This window comes from Castor canadensis, chromosome 17 (genome assembly GCF_047511655.1).
Source record: "Castor canadensis chromosome 17, mCasCan1.hap1v2, whole genome shotgun sequence".
Lineage (NCBI taxonomy): Eukaryota > Metazoa > Chordata > Mammalia > Rodentia > Castoridae > Castor > Castor canadensis.
In genome coordinates this window covers 3,214,371-3,239,432 of record NC_133402.1, presented here as the reverse complement: position 1 = coordinate 3,239,432, position 25,062 = coordinate 3,214,371, and the positions used below count along the sequence as shown (strand labels likewise).

Here is a 25,062-nt window from a genome sequence, read left to right as displayed (position 1 = left end):
AAATGTTATGGTGGCCACCAGCCACTTAGCCTGTGGCAATGAATATGACATCAAACTGAATTGAAATTTTACTTGCCACGTATGGTTGGTAACTGTGCACTGGACACAAGGGGATCTTCCATGTCTGTGAACTACATACTTAGATAGCACGTATGAAAGTCTTGAGGACAGACGTGTAGTGGCTTGCTCTGTGACACACCAGCTAATCAGCAGAAGCAGTGCAGATACAGCTTCTGACTTCCTCAGCCCATTTGGTGTTTTTTTTTTTTTTTTTACACAGACGTGGTAAAGACAGGAGTTTGAAAGTGCTTTCCTCAGCATAGGCTTTAAACAGTTGTTTCATGAATGAATAATTATCAACCAGAGTGAGACCTTTAAGGTTGTATTTCTTTTTTATTATCACTGGAAAGAAGATAGGGTCTACAGTGGGAGTCAGCAGGTTTTGTTTGTTGTTTAGACAGGGTCTTGCTGTGTAGCCCAGGCTGGTCTCCACCTTGTGATCCTCATGATTGTAGGTATGCACCACCATGTCCAGCCTGTCAGCAGACTTTTTCTGTAAAAGACCAGATAGTTCAGGTTTCAGGTTTTATATAACATAAGGCCTCTGTTAAAACTACTCAACTTAACTATATAGTATAGAAGCAGCCACAGATAATACGTAAATGAATGAACATGCCAATAAAGCTTTATTTTTAGAGACTGAAACTCGAATTTTATGTAATTTCATGTGCCATGAAATATGCTTTTCTTTTTTTCCTCGTTAAAAAAGGTAAAATCCATTATTATCTCTCAGTCCATAGAAAGTGGGCAGCTGGTCACATTATACCTTTTGGTCACAATTTGCCAACCTCTTGCTTAGAGGAATGAAAAGACTGTGGATTAAGTAATAGTTTTCTTATAGAGAGCTACTCAAAGAATGTCAGTTGTTAACTTCATGTCTGTATAAAACAGAATAGAGGAAAAGGAGTTAGAGGAAAGCAAGAATGTGTTTGTTTCTGAGGCTTCTGAAGTCACATCTCCCTAGAACAGTTCCTCATGCTGTTTAGGTCCTCATGCACACACTGGGGAGTGGGTGCATGGGTGGGAGTGCTGCAATTTGGGTTTTATCTGTTTGGCTCAACCTCGAGCTGTAATCCAAGGCTAATGCAGCCAGGAATCCCAAAGAGGAGGTGGTGTCTGATTAAGGGTTCTCAGGAGGGAATGCACTCTGGGCAGACTTCCTAATATACTCTTGTTTCCATCTCTAAAATTAAGAGATTAAATTGGATTTTTCCTTTAACCTTTAGCCTTTTACTTGATAGAAATCAGGTAATACTTCACAGAATTTTACAAGTTAGATTTCCCAAACCAAAGTGGTTCTGGGCACCAGTGGCTCAATGCCTATAATCCTAACTCCTGAGGAGGCAAAGGTCAGGAAGATTGTGGTTCACAGTGATCCCTGGCAAATAGTTCTTGAGACTCTATCTTGAAAAAACCCTCCACAAAAAGGGGCTGGTGGAGTGACTCAAGGTATAGGTCCTGAGTTCAAACCCCAGTACCAAAAAAGAAAAAAAGGCATACCACTGCCCAACTGGAAGTTTAAATGTTTATAGTATTTTAATACCTTTTTTTTTTTTTTTTTTTTTGGTGATAATGGGGCTTAAACTCAGGGCCTCACACTTGGCTCTACCACTTGAGCCACTCCATCCGCCCTTTAATATCATTTTGAAATGACAGTTTATGGTTATCGGTTTTAGAAAATATTTTCAAGATACAAAAAATTAAAGGAAAAAAACATAAAGAAATTGATGTCAGTCACCACTCTCATCAGAATTTCTTTGATATATTTTCCTCTGGTCAGTTTCCTGTGTGAAAGAGTGTGAGCTTGGTGGGGTTGTGACATGTTCACTGTTGACTCATCTCCCTTGCTCCCTGAGGAGTTTATTAGGTACCTGTCCCCATGCTTTTCAGACATTGCGACTTTTGTATGACTGCCATCTTGGAGGTACTTGGCAGCCAGTGTTCATTCTTCTGTTGGTGACAAGAGAAAGGGTAGTAGGAAATGTGATGGCTAAGAGGTGGGAGCAATGGACATTGATAAATGGGAGAAAACAGTACAGAACTTTTAGAAAAATAATTTACTTTTCTAACTCAGTTGCTCTATGTATTTGTTATATGTAACCATTGCCTCAAGTGACCCAAGTTTAATACAACCAAGAATAGAAAGCATCACCAGAGAATTTTTTAAAGGTCCCTTCCAATGAAATGACTTTACTTTACCACCTAGCTTGATCGTTGAAGCAGATTTGGAAGTTAGCTTCATTTTCATTCCAGCAAAAATTTAAGGTTAGAAGCCAGGTGTTGGTGACTCAGCCTGTAATCCTTGCTACTTGGGAGGCAGAGATTGGGAGGATCGAGGTTCTAGACCAGTCCAGTCAAATAGTTCCAGAGACTCTATCTCCAAAATAACCAGAGCAAAATAGACTGGAGGTGTGGTTCAAGTGGTAGAGCATCTGCTTTGTAGGCATGAAGCCCTGAGTTCAAACCCCAGTCCCACTAAAGGAGAAAAAAAAAAACCCTACACAGAATTTAGAAATATTTATTGAAGACACAAACTTTCTCAGTGTCTCATTTTGCCTCATGACCTGAACGCAATTTTTAAAAAACTGTGTTACTGTATTTTCAGAAGCCCTGAATAATAGCTTTTAGTCTATGGGTTCTTAGGAAAGTGAATGAGAACTGCCAGAGTGCTTTGAAAATGTCGTGACTATCAGATAGAAGCCTCTCAGGCTTCCTTGCTAAATGTGATGTCAGAGGGGTCTGAGAGCACCTGTTATGTAACGCCTCTTCTTTGTGTTTTCTTCCTGCAGTCTTCAAACCTGAGGAGCTACGCCAGGCACTTATGCCAACCCTTGAAGCACTGTATCGGCAGGACCCAGAGTCTTTACCTTTTAGGCAGCCTGTAGACCCCCAGCTGCTAGGAATTCCAGTAAGTTAATCTAGTGAAAAAAATTTTTGACCATCCATCGTATTCTCATTCTTCCCCTCCCTCCCCCAGACCCGCCCCCGCCCCACCGTGATTGGTGTTTGATGCCAGGACCTTGTGCTTGGTAGGCAGGTGCTCTACCACTTGAGTCACTCCACCAGCCCATTTTTATCGTGGCTATTCTCAAGGTAGGGTCTGGTGAATTATTTGCCTAGGGCTGACTTCAAACCTCAGCCCTCCTGATCTCTGCCGTCTGAGTGGCTAGGATTACTGATGTGAGCCACCAGTGCCTGGCCTTCATTTATCTCTTAAAAGTTGGGTACAGTAATCTTCTTGAAGACTTGTTTCCTCATATAAAAAACTGTTCTCTATCAGCAGTTATCAATGAAGGAATGAGAAGCAAGTGCTTTAGCCCAAAAAGTCTTGCTTTATGTTTGTGATCTTGTGTAAAGCTTTATGTGAAAGAATTGACTTAAAGAATTGGAGAATTTCAGTTATGAAACATATAAATCCCTGTTTACTATCTCTGGGAAGTCTTGGAAAAGGCATGCAGATCTCATAGAATCTGTTGAAAAGTAGTCTCAAGGTTTGTGTTTACAAAACCTTTACTACCCTTTACTCCCATGCAGGGGACCCATCCTAGAGTCTTGTGCTTGCTAGACAGATATTTTACCACTAAGCTAAAATCCCCAGCCCTGTGTTAATCTTAGAATTGCATTTTTGTTTGCTTGGACAAAGGTAAATCTCTAGAAGTATACATCTATAAATTTGTTCAACATTATACCCTGTCCCCCTCCTTACCCCATACTAGGGTCTGAATTCAGGGTCTCATGCTTGCTAGGCAGGCACTCTGCCAGTTGAGTACTCTATCAGCTGTTTTTTTGCATTGGTTATTTTTGAGATGGGGGTCTCACTTTATGCCAGGGCTGGCCTGAGCCCCTATCCTCCTATTTCTTCTTTATTGTATAGCTGGAATGACAGGCCTGTGCCATTGTGTCTAGCCGTTGTTGAGATTGGATCAGTGGGGACTTTTTTCTGGGGCTGGCTTCAAAACTACGTTTCTCCTAATCACTGTTGCTCAAGTAGCTAGGCCTTTGGTCATAATTTTAAATCAGTGAATTTCAATCCTTACTTAAATTTTTTTTCATTAAAAATACCTGATTAATCTTTTAGCATTATTTTTTCTTTGAAGTAATTTGGTCATTCTCAAACATAACAACTGCCAGTTTAGTGGGTCAGACCAGAGGAATATTAGATGGTTTTTTGTTTGTTTTTTAATTCTTACTACCATTTCTTATTGAGTACAGAAGTTCTGGCACTTCCTATTTTTATTATGTTTTAAACCTTTTAGAGGGGCAGTATTAGGATTTTGAACTCAGGGCCTTGTTGCTTGATAGGCAGGTGCTCTACCATTTGAGCCATGCCATAAAGCCAGAGCCCTCTATTTATGTTTTAAGATAAAGCTGCCATCTGCTGGCATTTGAAATTAGAGGGATCCATTAGACTGAGACCATTTTATTTTTAAGGATTACTTTGACATTGTGAAGAATCCCATGGATCTTTCTACCATCAAGCGGAAGCTGGATACAGGGCAGTACCAAGAACCCTGGCAGTACGTGGACGATGTCTGGCTTATGTTCAATAATGCGTGGCTGTATAATCGCAAGACATCCCGGGTCTATAAGTTTTGCAGTAAACTCGCAGAGGTTTTTGAACAGGAAATTGACCCCGTCATGCAGTCCCTTGGATATTGCTGTGGACGCAAGGTATAGTCTTAACTTTCTCTGGAAAATGAACTTTCTTGGTTAATCCAGCCAAGAGGGCATTCTGCTAAGATGGGAGACTCAACATTCTGACCACATGTGTGTGCTTGGGAGTTCATAGGTGCAGTTTGATGTTTTGTATCATAGTTGACTGCCTTAGCAATGTCATGGTCAACGCTAAAGGCCTTGAGCCTTTCTGGCTGCCCCTTGACCATTTTATCTGCTATAATACTGTCTCTTAGAGCCAGAGCTATACTAATTCTGTCTTCTTTAATTCAAAATGTCTCAATGGCTATGAGGGTTGTTAGAAAATTATCTAATATACTAGCAAATAATTTACTCTGTAGTACACTTGAACACTTCAGGATGTAAATGGAATATGTTTTTAGTATTTTCTCCTTTATTTTTGCAGTATGAGTTTTCCCCACAGACTTTGTGCTGCTATGGGAAGCAGCTATGTACAATTCCTCGAGACGCGGCCTACTACAGCTATCAAAATAGGTAAGCATTTAGCAATTTCCTGCATTACAGGGCAAAAGAAAGATGTTAGGGTAAGACCTACTCACCTGAATTGTCACCTAGATAGATTATTTTTGATGTTCCAGTGAAAAGTGTCTAGTGTAAAAGTTTGACCTCAAAACCACTTGCTACACTACTTTGGGTTAGGTATATTCATTCTTAAGTATAGTCTTTCCAAAATGTAACCTTGTAAACAAGAATACCTCTTGACAAAGGTTGAAATGCCTTTCTAAATATATTTAGAGAATACAAAAATGGTATTTTACTCTTCTGCTAGCAAATGTCTGCCTGGATAATTTAACCTGACCAATCTGGTGGGAGGACTTGGATTAGTAATACTGCATTTCAGAAAAAAAAAGTCTTGAGGGTTTTATTTTCTAATTTTAAATTAAGTAGCACAATACTGATATTTTTCATTGAGTTCAAGAATAAGCCTAGCCGGTCACCAGTGGCTCACACCTCTAATCCTAGCTTCTTGGGAGTCTGAGGTGAAGAGAATCGTGGTTTGAGGCCAGCTGGGACAAATAGTCTAGAGACCTGTCTCCAAAATAACCAGAGCAAACTGAACTAGAAGTGGTCTCAAGCAGTAGAGCACCTGCTTTGCAAGTGCGAAACCATGCAGTCCTACCAGAAAAGCCTCCTGTTGGACATCTTGGTACATGACTGTAATTCCTGCACTCAGGAGGCTGAGGCAGGAGGATTCTGAGTTGGGGCCAGCCTGGGCTATATAGTGGATCTCTGTTTCAAAAATAAAAAATAATCATATGTTTAAGATGGCTATTTCAGGGTTTTGAGAATAGTAGGCCTGGTTGAAAAATAGTTCTCATCTTTTTGGAATGTGAATGTATAAATTTCTTTGTATCCATTGTGTTAAGTGACGCATGTTGCTGTAAGCATGAGGGCTTCATGCCTTGAGGTGCAGTTATAAATTTGGTTGAATTCTGTAACATTGAGTCCATTTTGTGAACTGGCAACTAGAACCTTTATGTGAGCAAGAAGGAGCTTTGCACCTGTTCTTTGTCTTAAAGTTCAAGTAGTAAATATCAGAATCAAAGTTTGGTGTTTTGGTTTTTTTGCTCTTATTTGGGTCATAGTAATTACATGTGTCCCAGTAGTTCAAAAAAGATAGAGGGCTTTTTGTTACTTGTCCAAAGGTACGTATATAAGCCAAAAAATTTAGAATTTTGAAATTCTTTTTCCTCTTACGGGTTTTTTTGGGGAGTGGGGGTGGGACTGGGATATGAATTCAGGGCTTTGTGCTTACAAGCACTCTACTGCTTGAACCACACCTCCAGCCCTATTCTTGTAATTTTTAAAGAAAATCTTACCATGTTCCAAATAATAACTCCCATGAAAATCCTATGTGTTTTGTTTTTTTTTAAATCCTACTTTTTAAAAACAAGCACTTGACACAAAAATGTCTCAAGAAAAGACTTCTAAGCCTTGTGCAGCCCACTGGTTTTCAGCACTATTCAGTGGGTATCTCTACTGGAGTGAAACCCATACAACCATTCTGCTGAGAACAATTCAGCATTCAGAGTTTAATTTCTGTCCCAGTATTCCCTTCTTCAAGAGAAACATTTTAAGACAAAGTTTAAAATGATACCCTAGCCCCTTCATAATGAAATTCTTCACATAGTGACCATAAGTGGTAATAACACATTCCAGAAGTTCTAACCCCTCTATTTTCGGTTTTAGCCCTGTGACACTCAGCACATCCCATAATGTATCAAACTTAACCTTGACATGACAGCATCTTCCCTGAAAGCCTGGTGTTGTCCAGTGTCCAGTAGAATAATGCATAGGCATGCACTTTTGAAGACTGTTAAAAAGTATGTATAAAGTCACAATGCTTTATAACCAGAAACATACTATCCCTGCTACTCTGTTACCCAGCACAGTTCTGGTCTAGAAAGAAAAACATTATTTATACTGTTTCTAAGTGTTTGAGGCCTTTCATTGTTAGTTTCACTGTTCCTAGGTCCTTGGGGACCCTGCTTTTGCAGGAATGCACAGATTCGGGCCACATATATCTTGAACAATTAAAATTGAATAGAATTGGCCTGGTGCTGGTGGCTCATGCCTGTAATCCTTGCTACTCAGGAGGCAGAGATCAGGAGGATCCAGGTTCGAAGCCAGCTCCTGCAATTAGTTTGTTACACTCTATCTCTCAAAAAAACCCACCACAAAAAAGGGCTGGTGGAGTAGCTCAGGGTGTTGGCCCTGAGTTTATACCCCCAATACTGCCAGAAATGATAGATAGATGGACAGATAGATGGATAGTTGGATAGATAGATAGATAAAAGAAAAGAAAATATAAGAAAGAAAAAAATTGATAGGATTGGGGCACTCTATTGTGCTATGTCAGAGGAGGTCATCAGTGGAGTACAAACCCAGGATTATATTGAAAGTTCTGAGATGTCCAGTTTTATTCCTTTGTAGAATTTCACTTTCACTAAATAAAACTAATGTATATTTCTTGAGCTGTGTCCTATGAACAATACATTTCAAAAGGTTAGGTGTAACTTGTAGATTAACAGGTTGTGATTGTAAGAAAGCAGTGGCCCAGTTCTATGCTGAACATTCTAACTGCTTACATTTTTGTTTTCAGCTTTGGCCATTTATGAACAATGTGGTGTTCTTTTGTCACTTCTGCTAAACTATTTGGGCATTGAGAACAGTAGAAAATTCTACAGACCATTTAAACAAGTGGTACTCTAATGTACAAGCTAGTCTATGGTTATATTTTCCATACACTTTGAAAATTAGGAAATAACTCACGCTGGGAAACTTTTACAGCTCTTCCAGTAGTATCTATAGATAATGCAGAGAAATGTATAGATAATAATAGATATCACAGTTATTTGTATATACTGATACAGTACTTGTAACAATCTGCATTTGAAAACTTACTCCATGTATTCAATTACCCTTGCAGATGACCTGTGCAGTTGCACTGTGCTAGCTTTAGCAGCCTAGATGCTCATCATCATCACTGGATATGTGAAATACTTCTCCTTTGCAGTTCCATATTCATCAAACTGCTTCACACAAGGCAGAATCTCATCTAGGTTCTTAGGGCTGGCGAGCAATTTCTAGGGATAGCAGAGTTTGGACTAGGTAATAAATAGTGGCAAAGGCTAGTATTAATGTCTTGTTACCCATGGCCAGCTTTATTTCAACCAGTCTGATTACAGGGGTAGTGCCACCCTGATGTGCACTGTCTTATCTCTCTGAAGGGTGATAAAGTGAGGCCATGGGCTCTGCCCTCTCCTCTTCTTAATGAACAGGCTAGAATCTGATTTCTCTGGCAGTACTTTGTGATAGATACTACAATCTGAGAACCCTCTGTCCCTCCCACTTTCTGACCCTGGGATTCTCAGGGGCAGGAGGTGCTCACACACACAGAGGTTAGGTTTGTTCAGCCACTCCAAGGGCTACTTTTCAACCATCACACTTCATTCTGCATCAGTTTTTGCTATTAGAAAATGATAGGTATGTGGTTCTTATTTTCTGAATGTCATGATGCCTTGCTTCAATAAACTCAAAGAATTTGCCCAGGATTTTACGATCATTTAGATTTACTTTGATTATGGTGGTAATTTCTTTTTAGACTGTGTCCAGCAGTCTTCTTCTCACTGGCCATAGTACTGAGTACAAATAAAGCACTCAGTTCTGAGTTGCTTTTTGTTTTGTTTTGGGTTTTTTTTTTTTTTTTTTTTTTTTTTGTGGAACTGGGGTTTGACCACAGTGTTTTGCATTTGCAAAGCAGGCATTTTACTACTTGAGCTACACCTCTAGTCCTGAGCTTTATTTTTAAAAGGGAAATATTTGACTTCAAGGGAGTTTCTGTTTTGGTTGCCACTAAGTTGGTTTATACTTTCTGTACTTCAGTTTTTTCTTTCCAGTGATGACCATGACCTCCTACGTGCAAAGATTCTTTTCAGTATGATTTAAACGCTCCATAAGAATATTTACAAAATGAATGTTCAGGACATTATTACAGTTCCTTCAGAAATATACATACATTTAAAAACAGTGTCAATCTGTCTATTCCTAGTCAGTTTTTAATTAATTGAATTGGTCAAAAATAAACTAGTCCCAGCAAGAAACTGTCATCAATCCAGTCATTATCCACAACGAATCTGTCCTGTTCTTCATCAACCAAATGTGAAAAAATCGGATAACCTGGAGATGTTGAGCATGCGCTGGAGTTTTATGCTTTTAATTTTGCTGTATGTGTTGGTTAGTGAAATCTAGCAGGCAAAATCCTCAATGTGTTAAAACTGGGATTTGTTGGGGCTGGTCCTAATAGCCCACGTCTCAGTCTGTAGCTGTGCGAGTGAGTGAGTGAGTGAAACTGCAGCTGCCACGGCTCACTGTGCACCGGGGGTTCATTATGGTGCTCCGAGTCTTGTCAGTGTCCTTGATACTAATCCTTCTCAGCATCTCGTAGATGTAGTTTTGAGCACTAAAATCGCATTTTACTGTGCTGCCGTTGCTACCTTATGCTCATTCTTTTTGCTTGTGCGATTCGCCTCCATCAGTTGTTTTATAGTATTCTTGTGTGCTCATCTTGTTTTATGCAGCATCCTCTTGCATTTTTGTTCATTTCTCATTCACGTCCTTTCCAAACATTTAATAGTTTTTATTTTAATTGTTCTTACTTGATAGCGTGAGCCCAGGCGCTCTGTTCTCACTTAAGAAATTGGGGTGCTGGATAATTTCTCAAATGCAGATTGTGCTGTTTAAAGATTGTCTAAATTTGCTTAACTTGGGTGGTCACCAAGTCAAAACAGTCATTCGCCAAGTATCTCAGATTGATGAATGATTGGTGCCAGTACTGAAAATCCAAAGCTTAGAACTGAATTTTAAAACTCTTTTAAGATTGTCTATGGGTTTACATATATTGTATTGTTTATACAATATATCCCAATTTTTCTTTTTATCTTCTTAATAAATGGCTGGAAAGTCTTTGACTCTGACTGCATTTCTGTTAAATGTTTGTCTAGAATATGGATTTGGTTTCATTTGTATTGTAACACAATTAATGGAGTGATTAATATGAGAAAAATAACAGGAAAAAATTAAAACCAGTTCTGGGTGCTCAACACTATCATATTTAAAGATCTGGCTTAATACCAGAAATAAAACCTTTGAATTTCTCTCAAGCATAATTTTCCGTTTTGAAAAATAAAGCTATTTCAGTGTAAATTGCTTTTTTAAGCCCTGTTTGTCAGACTGTTTTGTTTAAAGTAAAATTTTCCATTTCAAACCCTGGCGTTATATTTCATTTTATAACAAAATTCAGACTCCTAAATTTAGGCTCCATGCAATCCTAGTATTAACAACTCCTTGAAAGCATTTGCATCTTGGAGCCGGACCAAGCCTGTCGTTGTTAGTGATGATGGCCTGTGACGCGTGCAATGAGACCGAATGCTAATCAATGCTTTGCCTTGGCTTTCTGCTCTGTGTTGTCTGGTGTTTGCGTCTTACCTCTATGTCTGTGCTATTTGTTCCCTTCCCTGTTCTCTAATCCTGCCCTTCCCCACCTGCCCCCTGTTCCTTTCATTGTCCTCACTGACCCATCAATCAACCAACAACGCCCCCCCTTCGTCGTGGTGCTCTGCCCTGCTCTGATTGGTGGCTTCGTTGCTTGGGTGGCTGTGTGTTATGATGGACCAGTTCACCCAAGTATGGCCTTCTTGCTGACAGGTATCATTTCTGTGAGAAGTGTTTCACAGAGATCCAGGGCGAGAATGTGACCCTGGGTGACGACCCTTCACAACCCCAGACGTAAGTACCATCTTGACATATTTCTCTCTTGCCCATGCCTAAAGGAGAAGCCAGAACATACCATTTACATTTTAACTATGCCCACATTTAATTTAGATCTCTGTGCATGTGCAGACATTTATACTTAAAGATACAGGTATCTTAGCTAAACAGCAGTGTCACCTCTACATTCTCCATTCAAGGCAGCTTCCCACTATATTCGATGGTCTCTTGACCTTGTTGTATCCTGTCTTTTAAAAAATTTTTTTGCCTGTAATCCCAGCACTCAGGAGGCCAAGGCAAGAGGATCCTGAATTTGAGTCCAGCCTGGGCTACGTAGTGAAACGCTGTTTCAAAAAACAAAAACAAAACAGAACAAAAAAAATCGCTTTTTCCTCATGGTCATCAACCTCCATTTGTGGGAAATTGTAACTTTTTAGTTAACACCTAAGAAACCAGGTAGCCCTAATCACAGAAATTATAGTGGCTAAAAGTAAGTTTTGTATCTTCCCTTTAAACTTCCATCCTTCAGGTTTCTAAACTAAGGTTAGTTCAATTCCAGGGTCCTCCGCCCCCACTTTGTGGCCTAAATTACAAATGTGTCTCCTTGCTTGCTGGTGGTTTGGCTGTTACTCACTAGGTTTAATGTGGGACAGGTAAGGATTTAATTCATTCCTGCACGGAGCTAACCATCTCCTCCCCAGGGCCTGCCCTCTGGCAGTTGCCCTTGAGTAGTAGAATAGCTGGAGCATGGTGAGAAAAAGGAAACCCACCAATGGGATGGTCAGCTCATATATATACTTGAGATACCTAGGAAGCCCGCCAGCCTACCTCTGCCCCAGCCTGGCAGTGTTCTGTGATTCTTTTTTCTCCAGGCTATTTCTCCAGTATTCCGTGCTTCTGACCATATCACAAGTCTGGCTGCAGGGTGGCTGTGCTCCACAGACAGGAAGGCTCTGCCCCAGAGTGGCTTCCAGTGTTATAGACAATTCTGCCACAACTCAGTTTGCCATTTTTCAAGTGAAGAAAAAAACCTAACCACTAAAACCACAAACCAAAATGACCAAAACTCTGTATATTCAATTTATTTTTATTTCTCTTGTCATCTTAACTCTTTGGTGTAACTGTGTGATTAATAAGTGGATTGTAGGGGAAGAGGTGGGAAAGGCTGATGAGTAGTTACTAACGTTAGTTCAGTTAGAGAGAAGAAAGAGAACCAGTTAAGAGTGAGCAAGAATTGCATGCTACGGTGACTACAGATAGCAGTTATGTATTGTGTATTTCAAGAAGCTAGAAGAAAGGATTTTGGAAGTGTCCACCCCAATGTGAGCTAGGCACTGGTGACTCAAACCTGTAAGCCCAGCTACGTGGGAGGCAGAGATCTGGAGGATTGAGGTTCAAGCCAGCCCAGGCAACCAGTTATAGATTGTTCTGGTGACCCAATAGTTTATGCTCAACAAGTAAGTTTTAGTTAATTAAGATTTTTCTTTTCTTTTTTTTTTTTTTTTTGAAAAACCAAGGACAATTTCCAAGGATCAGTTTGAAAAGAAGAAGAACGATACCTTAGACCCCGAGCCGTGAGTATATAGCCATTTCTTTTTTATTATAATTTTGGTTTTAGATCAGGAACATTACTCTTTATGAGTAGGTTGTGGGAGAAAGCATTAAAAATACATTGCCATGAGGAACTTGTTTTGTGAAGTTATCTTTTAGATGCAGAGTCTTTAAAAAACAAACAAACCCCTCAAAATAGATGTCTCTGTACCATGTTCTCCAGTTACTAAATTTTAACAGTGATAAGATACGATGGCTGTTTTGGTTCCATTAGAACCTCTACAAATTTGGTCATGAGTATCTTTAAGAAGGCAGTGCGATTCTTCAGAGACCACAGGCGGGACCACCCGATAGAGAAGTGCTAGTATCCTTTCAAGGGAAATTTCAGAAAGAAAACCTCTTAGAAACCACTGTCTAAGAATGTGAAGCTTTGTGTATGTTCTTGCTTCTGTTTTTGGTAATGAGAATGCTACATTTCCAAAGTTTGCATTGTAATAGGTTCTAAAAAGACTTCAAGAGTTCCTTCAGTGTAGTAACTGTCCTCCCCTGGGTGCCCACAGTCAAGTCCTAAGGGCACTTCAGTGACTGGTAAAGTAGGTTTACTTTTTGAGAGGGAGAGAAAGAGAGAGAGAACACACTTGCAGAATACTTAGTCTCTACCACTACCTGGTACCCGGGTGTGAGATTGCATCAAATACCATAGTTGCTGTGGCCTTAGTGAAATGCTGGTTCTTATGGAGAGTTCACCTAAACACCTGCCTGTATCTTTAATAACAACTGGGTATTATGGTATTATTCCTGATTCTCTGCCTCCTTTTCATATCATGTCCTTCCCTGTATGACTTTAAGTTTCTTTCTTTTTTTTTTTTTTGGTACTGGAGTTTGAACTCAGGCCTACACCTTGAGCCACTCTACCAGCCCTTTTTGCTCACGGGTTTTTTTGAGTCAGGTCTCGTGAACTATTTGCCTGGGCTGCCTTCAAACCATGATCCTCCTGATCTCTGCCTCCTGAATAGCTAGGATTACAGGCATGAGCCACCAGTGCCAGGCCTTTTTTGGTTTCTTTACAATTTATATTCACTTTTCAATTTCATATATATTCACATAATGGGTGCAAGTCAGAGGGATATGTGGATGAATAGAGGGTCTCCTTCTTTCAGCTGTCTTGGTCTTACAGCAGTCATAGATGAATCATAACACAGAGAGCAAGAGCTGTATCATGAGTGGTCCTAGAAGTGAGGGTCCCCAGCCTGGGCAGAGTGGCATCACCATTACTGGGCTAGGCTTCCCAGAAAATGACACTCACCTAGAAACGGGTGCTGGGGAGAGGGGCAGAGCGTTCTAAACACAGGCCTGAAAACACAGGCTATTCAGTTAAACCACAGGTCATCTGGAGTTTTTGGTAGGTCAGACCTGTGGATGAAGGCTCACCACCATGGGATGCAGGTGCAGGGGTCCTCAGTGAAGGGTCATTATCTGTTTTTGACATTTAGACTCCATGCCATTATGTGCTGGGGAAATTTTGAAGAACGTCTTTGGCTTCCGATTTAGAAATATTACATGGGGCTAAGTGTAATGGGTCACATCTATAATCCTAGCACTCAGTGGATTGAGGTAGGAGGATGGAAAGTTCAAGGCCAACCTGGGCTACAAAAAAATTCAGTCAGTCAAAGAAGAATCATCTGCAACTGAGAGGTGAATTGACCAGAAGACTTTAGTCTCTGATAGGGAGATCCTTAGAAGATTTTAGGTGCAGCTCAATCAGGAAGCCAAGGCCCAAACTAAAGCAGGAGCTGTTGGAGATGGAGGAGGCCATTCTTCCATGGGTGTTCCCTAAGGCCACCCATGGGAGAGCCAGTCAAGTGGTCCATAGTAATTGAGGGGGAGAAGTGGAGTTCAAAAATGCTAACATGGGGTCACAGACTTAACAGCATGTATTTTGTGTTTGTGAGAGACTGAGTTTCAACTCAAGGCTTAGTGCTTCCAAAGCAGGCACCTCTACGGCTTGAGCCATACCTCAAGTCTAAGCATATTTTTGATACTCCTTTTCCCTGACATGGAAGGGAAGAGTCAAGAGTAGGATACCTTTGGAGATGGGGCAGGAATCAAGGGTGTTACTACTGCCAGCCTTGTGCCTTAGCCTGGGGCCCGAGCTCAGCCGAGGAGACAGCAGGCAGAGTTGGTACGGGTGATGCAACCCTGGGAGAAAGGATTTGGGGCTCCAGAGGAGCACCCTGGAATATGGGGAAAGAGTCCTCTAGGTAGGTGTCAGGTACTAGCTGATGACAAAGTCACTCTGTACAGTGTTGTGTGTCTTCTTTTCCCCCAAGAGAACAGGGGCAGAATCTGGATTAGAATAGATATGGCTGAAGGTTTGCACAGCACATGTGGTTGCAGGATGAAGGGGCCTCCATCAGTCATTAGCAAGAGCTTGGGTCATGAGCCACAAGAGCCTGACCCATGATACTTTCTGTTGCCCAAAGCTTTCATGGGGTGTGAGTTGCAGTGGCAGTAAGACAATGATCTGAAAAACTTGAAGGCTTAATTTCTGAGTGTCTTGGCACAGAGAACTCCCAGGGAGGCAGCTCCTAGTGATAATGGAACCAATTATGGTGTCTGTAACCGTGCAGAGTATAGAGAATGGTTCTGGGGGGGTGAATGGGCTAGCACCTTGCTGTGGCAGTGTGTTCTCAAACAAAGCCTGTCTGCTTACTACTGGGATTAGTGCCTTCCACCCTCTGTCACCTACCTGATGTAGGCATCTTCTGTGTCTCAGGCCTGGTCAGGCTGCTCACACTTGGCCACTTTCCTGTCCATATTCTAAAAAGAATTAAGAGCAAGTGTTACACTGAAAATATTGTTCTTTATTTCTTGAATCAGTCTAGATGTGTGAAATCACCTAGAGAAAGTATGGAACTTGAAAAGGAGTAGTAATGTTAGAATTACCAGCCTGTGAATACGTATTTATCGTGGTAATTTTTTCGGGGAGACTACTGGAGTTTGAACTCAGGGTTTTGGGCTTGCTAAAAGTGCTTGCACTTTAGCACTTGAACCACACCTCCAGCAATCATAATTTTTAAAAATCCTTACTGGGAAGGGAGCCGTGGCCCAGTCACCTTTAAAGAGTTAAGGGTAGGATTTTAGTTGAGGTGATCATGCCAAGATGTGCTTTGAGATTCTCCCAGGACTCTGCCTCATGGATGTGTGCATGGCCATCGCTGGAGTGGCCACTGCCTGTATCCACAAGTTCACCAGTGGGAGCAAAAATTGCCAACTGTTCATATCAGTGAATTTGATGGAAAGAAATAGGTGCATCTGTGGAGTCAATCGTTACTATGTTTCCAAGGGCTTGGACAACACTGATTACAGAAGCAGTTTCCTGGTGGATGAAACAGTAACTCAGTTGTGGTCATTACCTCTGTTAGGAAGTTATATAGTATATTATAGCATGCAGTGTATTACGTACTGCTTAATAAAAATAAAATGAAAAGAAAAAGTTTCTTGGGCTGGGGCATGGCTCAAGTGGCAGAGTGCCTGCCTATCAAGTGGAAGGCCTTGAGTTCAAAACCCTAGTACTGCCCAAAAATGCAGGGGGAAGGGTGGAATTTCATTTCTGGTTCCAGGGGAAAGTGGAAGGAAACAGGAATGAAGCACCTGTACAAGGAAAAGGAGAAGGCAGAGTGCTGGAGGCTCACGCCTGTCATCCTAGCTACTTGGGAGGCTGGGATGAGGAAGATCTCGGTTCCAGGCCAGCCCACGCAAATAGTTCTGAGATGAGAACCCCATCTCTAAAACAACCATAGCAAAATGGACTGGAGGTGTGACTCAAGCAGTAGAGGTGCCTGCTTTGCAAGCACAAAGCCCTGCATTCATACCCCAGACCTAACAAAAACAAAAGCAAAAGAAGAAAGGGAGAAAATCTGCCAAGTGTGGCACTACATGCCTCTAATCCAGCACTTGGGAGCTGAGAAAAGGATGGTGAGTACAGGACCAGCCTGGATTACGTAGTGAGACCCTGTCTCACAAAGAATGAAAGAGAAGAAAAGGAGAAAATCCACTAATATTCCCAGTAGTAAATATCTCCACTTATCCCTAGAGAAAAGAACTCATAAAAATGAGTTTATGAAATACAGCTGGATCAGTCAACACATACATGCATGTCAGAGATATTCTTAGTAACTTAAAGAAGAAAGTGTATGTGAATAAATGAACAACAACAAAAAAAAAAAAAAACAAAGTGTGTCCTGCCCGGAACTGCATCTTTGTGGCTCCCTGTGTGTAACTTTGCTTTCTTGTCTTCCAGTTTTGTTGATTGTAAGGAGTGTGGCCGAAAGATGCATCAGATTTGCGTTCTACACTATGACATCATTTGGCCTTCAGGGTGAGTAATTTCCTGTGATCTCAGGGGAAGAGCAAGCTACTCTGCGCAGAGCCATGGATAGGGTGACTGGCTGTATCTTGTTCAATGTTGTCAGCAAGAATTTAGCAATTAGGCTGGTGGAATGGCTCAAGTGGTAGAGGGCCTGGCTAGCAAGCATGAGGCCCTGAGTTCAAACCCCAGTACTGCCAAAAAAAAAAAAAAAAAAAAATTCAGCAATTAAGGGAGATGGCACTTGGTTCTAAATTTAAATCTTCAATGTTTGCCCGCTTTAGGAATTGTAGAATCAAAGCCGTCTGGCTCTTTACTCTGTACAGTGATGTGATTTAACTGCCAACAAAGTATTTTAATGCTGCATTTCATTGGTTTGGCAAAATATACTGTTGACAGTAATCTGATCACACCCATTATTTGTTTTGCAGCTTTGTGTGTGACAACTGCTTAAAGAAAACTGGCAGACCTCGAAAAGAAAACAAATTCAGTGCTAAGAGTAAGTTTGTGGAAGATTTCTGTTTCTTCAGCTGTACATTTTAGAACTTGTATAGATTTTTCTGTATTTTAGTACCTCTCAACATGTGGTTTCAAAGCTCAGCTGTCATAGGTTTTCATTTGTAAGTTGTTTTCTAGCACTTTGTATTTTTCTGTCTTAGAAAAGTCATTTGGTTTGATTGTTACGTGAAAGCCACCCTTTATGATCCATGTATGTGTGTTTTCAATGAAAGTTTAGAAAGCTTTGAAAGAAAACTATAAATTCTGAGAGAACCTTTGGCAGCAGATCCTTCTCCAGTAGAACTAAGACCTTCACACAGATGAAGTGCCCTGGCCCGCACTTTCTGAGCACCAGGTTCCTGGGACAAAATGGCCCTGCCATTTCATAAAGGGACAAAACTTGCTTGGCAGAAGTGTGGGATTAAAGAATTCAAGGATTTCCTTCAGAGGTTTCAGCAAGAAGGGGTGGCCCGTGAAGGGCCTGTGAAGCCCTTTGAGCTTATATCTGCACTTCTCAGAGTGGTCGTCCAGCCACTGAGGAATGTGGAAGACAGACTCTCAGTCTAACCACACAGCCATGTAAAGCATAGGTCTTCCTCGACACTTAAAACATACTTCAAGCTTTTTCTTTTTAAATCACTTTATTGATGTATAACTTATACCCCAGAAGCACCACTATTGATATGTTTATTTCAGAAAAATGAAATGTAAAAGTTCATTTAAAATTTCCAGGTATTTCTTATCTTTTTTAGGGAGTAGGGTGGGGTTGGGGACTAGGGTTTGAACTCAGGACTTCACACTTAAAAAGTAGGCATACTATCACTTGAGCCACACCCAGGCCATTTGATTCTGGTTATTTTGGAGATAGGGTCTCATGAACTATTTGCCTGGGCTAGCATTGAACCTCCATCCTCCAGATCTCTGCCTCATAAGTAGCTAGGATTATAGGTGTGAGCAGCTGGCACCCTGTTCCAGATATTTCTTGACCAAGTCAAGAAGAAAACTTTAAAATTCTATCCATGAGCTTTAGCATGTGTGAGACTCTGGGTTCAATCCCCAGCCCCACTCCTCATGCCATTATTTATAAATAGTCACCGAACTTTTTTATACCTTCCCCATCTTAGTCCTTCTCCCTTGTGCAGAAGTTTCTGTGTATTATGACTGATGATTTAACCAGTTAGCTCTTGTCACAGTGGACACATGGGAATGGCCCTGAGTAGGTGCAGAAGGGTGAAAATTCAGGCTAGGCCTCCTCATTGTGGCAGCAATGAGACAGGCTAAGACTGATCCTATGCCTGTCCTGCATCCCTCCAGGCAAGTGGACTGCTGATAAAGCAGCAAGCCTTGGTTAATCTTGGTTATTTGGCCTTGGAATGATCTGTGCTGTTTTAGATGCAATAGAGGTAGGAGGGGGCCCCAGAAATGAATTGCATTTATGCCGTCCCTTCCCCAAGTGTGTGCCATGTTTCCTGTTACTGTTACAGCTCCTAAAGAGTGGTTCTAAGGCAAGAATCATCCTGGATGGTGACATCTGTGGGAGACAGTTGTGAAGCTGCCCTACCCCACAGGAATCTTTTGCTCATCTGAGCAGGGCCAATGTAGCTCTTGTCCTACAGGCTATTTCCTAGCTGCCCAGGACCTGGGGCAAAGGGTGCGAGGCAAGAAGGACATAGCCTGGCTCCCTAAACCGTATTCTCATAGCCCTGTCAGATTTGGGCCATCTTTATGGCTTTTCTTTCCCTTACAATAGAAAAAGGTAGGGAACATCTGGACAGATAACACGGTCTCAGGATACAGAGTGCCTGGTTCCATAATCCACTTTTCTCCCATAAAATAGTGATGTCACAGGACAGACCCTTCTGTCTTTGGAGAAGATTACTCCTTAAATGTAGCATACCATGCCAAAAGAAAGAATAGAACCTGCATTCCTAAGCCTTCTCCCCTGCTCATTCTGGACTTCCTAGGACTGCAGACCACAAGATTGGGAAACCACTTAGAAGACCGAGTGAACAAGTTTTTGCGGCGCCAGAACCATCCTGAAGCTGGGGAGGTTTTTGTCAGAGTGGTGGCCAGCTCAGACAAGACTGTGGAGGTCAAGCCTGGAATGAAGTCACGGTTTGTATGCTCTTTTCCTTCCTAAAATGTGGGAGTCCCTGGACCTGTGTCTTCAGAGCTCTGAGTGTGGTATTGTCACAGTAGCTTTGTAGTAGGTTAGCACATGCAACCAGTTCTCCCTGAATCCCAAATTTGTTAGCAGAGGTACAATCCCAAGTTTGAGAACAGCATCAGGAAGAACTGGAACACAGCTCTGAGACTTAGGCCAGAGGGAGGAGCTCTGGTCATTGTCCCAAGAGATGGCCAAGACTTTAGCTCTATGCACCTTGTAAACAGTGACATTTGCTAAACCCCAGACTCTGGCTTTTATTTCAGGTTTGTGGACTCAGGGGAAATGTCTGAATCTTTCCCATATCGAACCAAAGCGCTCTTTGCTTTTGAAGAAATTGATGGAGTGGACGTGTGCTTTTTTGGAATGCATGTGCAGGAATATGGCTCTGATTGTCCCCCACCAAACACAAGGTAGTCTTCCGGTGTCATGGAGGAACTATGTGCTTTGGTACTGGATTAAAGTAAATGAAGCCACAATTAACTTAACAAGCTAGTTAGCTTTGTTTCCTTCCAAACTAGTGGGAAATAAAAGGTCTTGATGATAATGTGTGTGGCATAGTCTTGTGAGTGTGCGTGGGCCCTAGTTGCTTTGTCTCACCAAAGCAGGAAACCCTGGGGGCTGGCAGTGGGTACAGCTGGATGCACCTGTTCTACTGAAGTATGTCTGCCCAGAGTTAGTTCAGGTTCAGTCAGGAATCTAGGAGAGAAGGACCTGGAAGTGGCTTCTCATAGTTTTCCTAGATTCTTCCCTGTCCCCACTGGGACAACGTGCCATTCTGTTTAGCAGCAGAAAATGATTTCTCTTTCCTTATTGGTAGTAGGGTCTGTGATTGGGGTTTTATTACATCCTGTTTGGTGGCCTGTGTAACCACTATCAAAACAAAACCAGTATCTGGGGGGTTTTTTGGATGCTGGTATTTAGTTTCAAGTTTAAGAGATAAGATACCCTGAATTAAAAATGACCCCCCAACACACTTACTCCCACTCCACAGGCGTGTGTACATATCTTATCTGGACAGTATTCATTTCTTCCGGCCCCGTTGCCTCCGGACAGCCGTTTACCATGAGATCCTTATTGGATACCTAGAATATGTGAAGAAATTGGGGTAAGTTTGGATCAAATTATTCAGAATCAATAAAAATGTTTTATTTTTCTCTGTATGTTTGTTTTGTGAAATTACGTTTTTTTTATTTAAAGTTTTAAGTATTTTTATTTCTAATATACTGACATCAGTTCAGAAATCTCCTAAACCTCCCTTCAAGTGTTCATGGACCCACATCTAGTTCTAGAAGGGCACAGTATGAGCTGTTTGCCTGTCATTTTCTTCCCACTTTATTCAGGCACAGTTTACATACATAAAATTTGCCTCTTTCAGGTTTATAAGTCGTTGGTTTTTAGTAACTTTACTGAACAACGCAGCCATCACTATAAATCAGCTTCAGAACATTTCCATCCCCTTTATGAGATCCCTGTACCCCTGTGCTGTTAATCCCCTGTCCCACCTCTGCTCCAGACAACCAGTAATCTACTTTCCGTCTCTATAAATGTGTCTTTCCTGGATATTTGGTTAGCATGAAGCCTGCAGTACATGGTCTCTTGTGTGGCTTCTTTGTTTTTATAGTCTGTATCTGTCACATTCCTTTCCCAAACCTAAAAAAAAAAAAGATTTAGAGGTCTTTGAGCTAAGTGTCATGAATGGGATTTATTTGACATTAACCCCTTAGAGAGAAATCGTCAACTGAACTGCCTTTCCAGTACATGGGGAGTAGACAGGAAATTCAGTGCTTCGCTTGATGCACCCCTTCTGTGCTGTGCCTTGTCAAGCCATTGCATTCCTGGGCTCTGTGTGTGAAGAGATTACAGGGATCCACTCTGTGTGTGCTCATTTGAAAACAAAGTGCTTTAGGGCAGTGTCCAGTCTTGGATTTGCAAACAATAAAAAATTTCCATCTTACTTTTACACTCACAGCACACTAGTTTAGAACCGTTCTCAAGTTTCTTACAAGTACTGCCATAAACATTATGGTTGTATCTTTTGTTTTCTTTTCATACTTATTTCTGTCCTTGGTTTCTGCCCCTCAGCTGTAACTCCTTGAAGGCAAGGCCATATTCACTGATCTTTCCATTTGACTTGTATGTGTTTGTCCTGCAGGTATGTGACAGGGCACATCTGGGCCTGTCCTCCAAGTGAAGGAGATGACTACATCTTCCATTGCCATCCCCCAGATCAAAAAATCCCGAAACCAAAACGACTGCAGGAATGGTACAAGAAGATGCTAGACAAGGCATTTGCAGAGCGGATTATTCATGACTACAAGGTATCCCATGCTAAAAGAAGGTGGGGCTTTGTCACGGCCACTTGACATCTGTTTGTGTGTTTTCCTTTTACACTCACTTTAATTATATAATTAAATTTTATATTTTATAATCATGTTCACCTACAAGGATTAGAAAGCAAAAACAGGAAAGCTCAGAGTGAAGATGAAGAAGCATCTGTGCAGTTGGCACTTCAGCTGATGTCAGTGGCTGATCTTCATCTCACCCCTATGCATTTCCCTTCCCAGGACATACTCAAGCAAGCAACTGAAGATAGGCTCACAAGTGCTAAGGAGTTGCCCTACTTTGAAGGAGATTTCTGGCCCAATGTGTTGGAAGAGAGCATTAAGGAGCTAGAACAAGAAGAAGAAGAGAGGAAGAAAGAAGAGAGTACCGCGGCTAGTGAGACCCCTGAGGTACGGGTCCTCCTTTACTTCCCCTGATGTCCCAGCTATAGCTGTGGGAGGCAGCTTGGACCATGCTAGGGTGGCAGTCTGGAAATGTGTGTGTGCTGTTAGGTTCTTTCTCTTTACTCATTCAAGTTGTCACCATCCCCAGCAGAGGGCAGGCCTGGAGTCTGCAAGGGATGCTCTGGGCCATGGAGGTTAGATCTGGAGACAAGTGGGAAAGAGAAGGTATCCTGCCTGGGAGGGCTATTGAAACTGACGAAATTCACTGAACCAAGAGACCTTTCATTGCCAGGCCTCATTCCTGTGTTCTGTGGTAGCTCCTCTGTTGTTTGTGCCTTCCTTTTGGTTTTTTTTCCTTCTGGTACTGGGGTTTGAACTTAGGACCTCATGCTTGCTCCATCATTTGACCTACTTTGCCAGCTGTTCGTGCCTTCCTCTGTACCCTGCCTGTTCACTGATTACTGTCCCTATAAAAAGTACAGAATGAACTCAACAGGATTCCATTCCTGCTCTACAGGGTATGTTCTAGTAGGAAAACCAGGAAGGTGCTAGATAGTTGCAGAGTGTGCTGTGTTAGGGATCATAAGGAGCAGCTGTCTGAGTAGATGATGGTAGCATAAACTCACATGCAGCTGTAAATACAATGGAAGTTTATGATAGATTTTGAGGGTAAGAATCTCAGAACTTGGGATGGGTCTTTGTGGCATTTGAGGAAAAAAGTGTGAACTGGGGAGACTCCCAAGTGGCCTGAATAACTGTGTTGTATTGTTGCCACTGCTGTGGTTTGGGAGAAACCAAGAATGGGCCAAAGTGTTATTACTATTGCATACCTGGGAATGCCCCAAAGGAGATAGATGGATAAGACTGGCTCAAGCAGGGTTGGTGGATCTGGCAACGTGTGGTGGCATCTGAAGCCTAATGTCACAGGCATTGTGTACCATACATTATATCATTGGTAAGACAGCCCTCAGCCTCAAGGAGAACAGAGAAAGCACAGACTAGGACTGTACTACTCATTTTCTGATTTCCTTTCACTGGGGCTTCTCCAGAAGAACTGTCCATCACCTGACCCCTTTGAGAAGCATGACTGTTCCTGCCAGGATTTGGTCTTTTAGTGTTTCGAAGTTCTTCCACCTTAGGATCATTCAGGAAGAAGTCAGAGAAGCCCTGTTTGAGCTGGCCTTAAAGATTTCAGTAGCTGGCTTTGAGTTCAGTGCAGGAGAGACCAGGTAACTGAACCCTGAGGATCTTGTATGTGCCAGACTAGGCCTTAGGTACAGGGTGGCCTGTGTCAAAACCATGCACTCAGGCTTGTAAAAATGGAGGTGGTGTTACTTCAGGAAGAGGAACCTGGGGCCAGCTGTTGGATTCTCTGATGCCAGGTTAGTCAGAACCCTGAGCTCTCAGTTCTTACAAGTGCTCTGGAGAGCATAGGGACCCAGCCCTGCTGCTATAGGGAAGAGGGCTCTGAGTGGAGTGCAAGACAAACCATGTGCCAACCCAAAAGGCTTCTGGCTTTGTGGCGATGAAGCCGTCCAGAGCATAAGGATGGGGTGGTAGCGCTGATGCTGAGCTTGCCTTGGCTGTTCATCAGGAGCCTGCATGTGGTTGGTTGGGAAGGCAGAGTGTGAGGACATTGGCAGGTAGACTCGCTGTTCTGTAGTCCTGTGTGGTTTAGATGTGGGTGAAGATGTGCCTCCCTGCGGTTACTTCAGTTAACATTTAGGGGGGAGTGCTCCTTTGGCATTAAAAAGCTGATGTCAAGCTGGGTGTCAGTGGCTCACGCCTATAATCCTTAACTATCTAGGAGGCAGAGATCTGGAGGATCACAGTTCAAAGCCAGCCCTGACAAATAGTTTGCAAGACCCTATCTCGAAAAAACCCATCACAAAAAGCTGAAGTGACTCAAGCAGTATAGTGCCTGTCTAGCTAGCATGAGGCCCTGAGTTCAAACCACAGTGCCACCAAAAAAAATGAAGTTCTTGAACTGGGGACATGGCTCAAGTGGTAGAATGCTTGGGCTTGGACCAAAAAAAAAAAGTTGTTCTTGGCTGGGTGCTGGTGGCTTACACCTGTAATCCCAGCTACTCAAGAGGCAGAGATCAGGGGGATTGTGATTTAAAGCCGTCCCGGGCAAACAGTTCATGAGACCCTATCTGGAAAACACCCACCACAAAACAGGTTTGACAGAGTGACTCAAGTGGTAAAGCACCTGCCTAGAAAGTTTGAGACCCTGAGTTCAAACTCCAGTGCCAACAGAGAAGCAAATATAAATAACTAAAATGGCTGTTCTTGTTGGGCGTGGTGGCACAGGAGCACTCCTGAGATTGAGGCAGGCCCGCCTGGGCAGTGAGTCACTGTCTCAACAAAACAATGAAGTTCTTGGCTGGGGTGTAGCTCAGTGGTCAAACATGTGCCCCAAATGCATGAATCTCTGGCTTTGATTCCCCAGTACCACAATAAAAAGAAAATAAAAGTTGTCTGAATCAGATCTGGTTATCTTTTCTAACCTGAGTTTGAAATGAGTGACAACCCTGAGCTCTTCCAGAATAGAAATATTAGAGCATTTGAACTAAATTGTGAGACCCTCTTACACTTCAACCAAATAGTTGAAGCAAGTAGGTTGAAGAACCAGCAGGAGAGAGCAGGTCCAGAGAGGTGCCCTGCTCTGGTGAGACCCACAGGGAACACTTGGGAATCCCTGCTCCTACCAGTGTGGTGGCTTC

General features: G+C 42.1%; 1 protein-coding gene and 1 pseudogene across 2 annotated transcripts in view; both read left to right on the top strand.

Annotated features, from left to right (window-relative positions):
• Window positions 1-25,062, top strand: part of Crebbp (CREB binding protein) — a 127,294-nt gene that overhangs the window by 96,875 nt on the left and 5,357 nt on the right. For both annotated transcript variants that reach the window (XM_074059246.1, XM_020156526.2), the window contains 12 exons: window positions 2,850-2,968; window positions 4,492-4,731; window positions 5,141-5,229; window positions 10,963-11,043; window positions 12,543-12,599; window positions 16,880-16,957; window positions 17,377-17,444; window positions 19,408-19,558; window positions 19,874-20,020; window positions 20,602-20,715; window positions 21,763-21,928; window positions 22,175-22,342. In XM_074059246.1, coding sequence (XP_073915347.1) covers window positions 2,850-2,968; window positions 4,492-4,731; window positions 5,141-5,229; window positions 10,963-11,043; window positions 12,543-12,599; window positions 16,880-16,957; window positions 17,377-17,444; window positions 19,408-19,558; window positions 19,874-20,020; window positions 20,602-20,715; window positions 21,763-21,928; window positions 22,175-22,342 — 1,478 coding nt within the window. The remainder of the gene's footprint in view (window positions 1-2,849; window positions 2,969-4,491; window positions 4,732-5,140; window positions 5,230-10,962; window positions 11,044-12,542; window positions 12,600-16,879; window positions 16,958-17,376; window positions 17,445-19,407; window positions 19,559-19,873; window positions 20,021-20,601; window positions 20,716-21,762; window positions 21,929-22,174; window positions 22,343-25,062) is intronic.
• Window positions 12,620-16,873, top strand: LOC109681683 (NADH dehydrogenase [ubiquinone] 1 alpha subcomplex subunit 1 pseudogene; annotated as a pseudogene).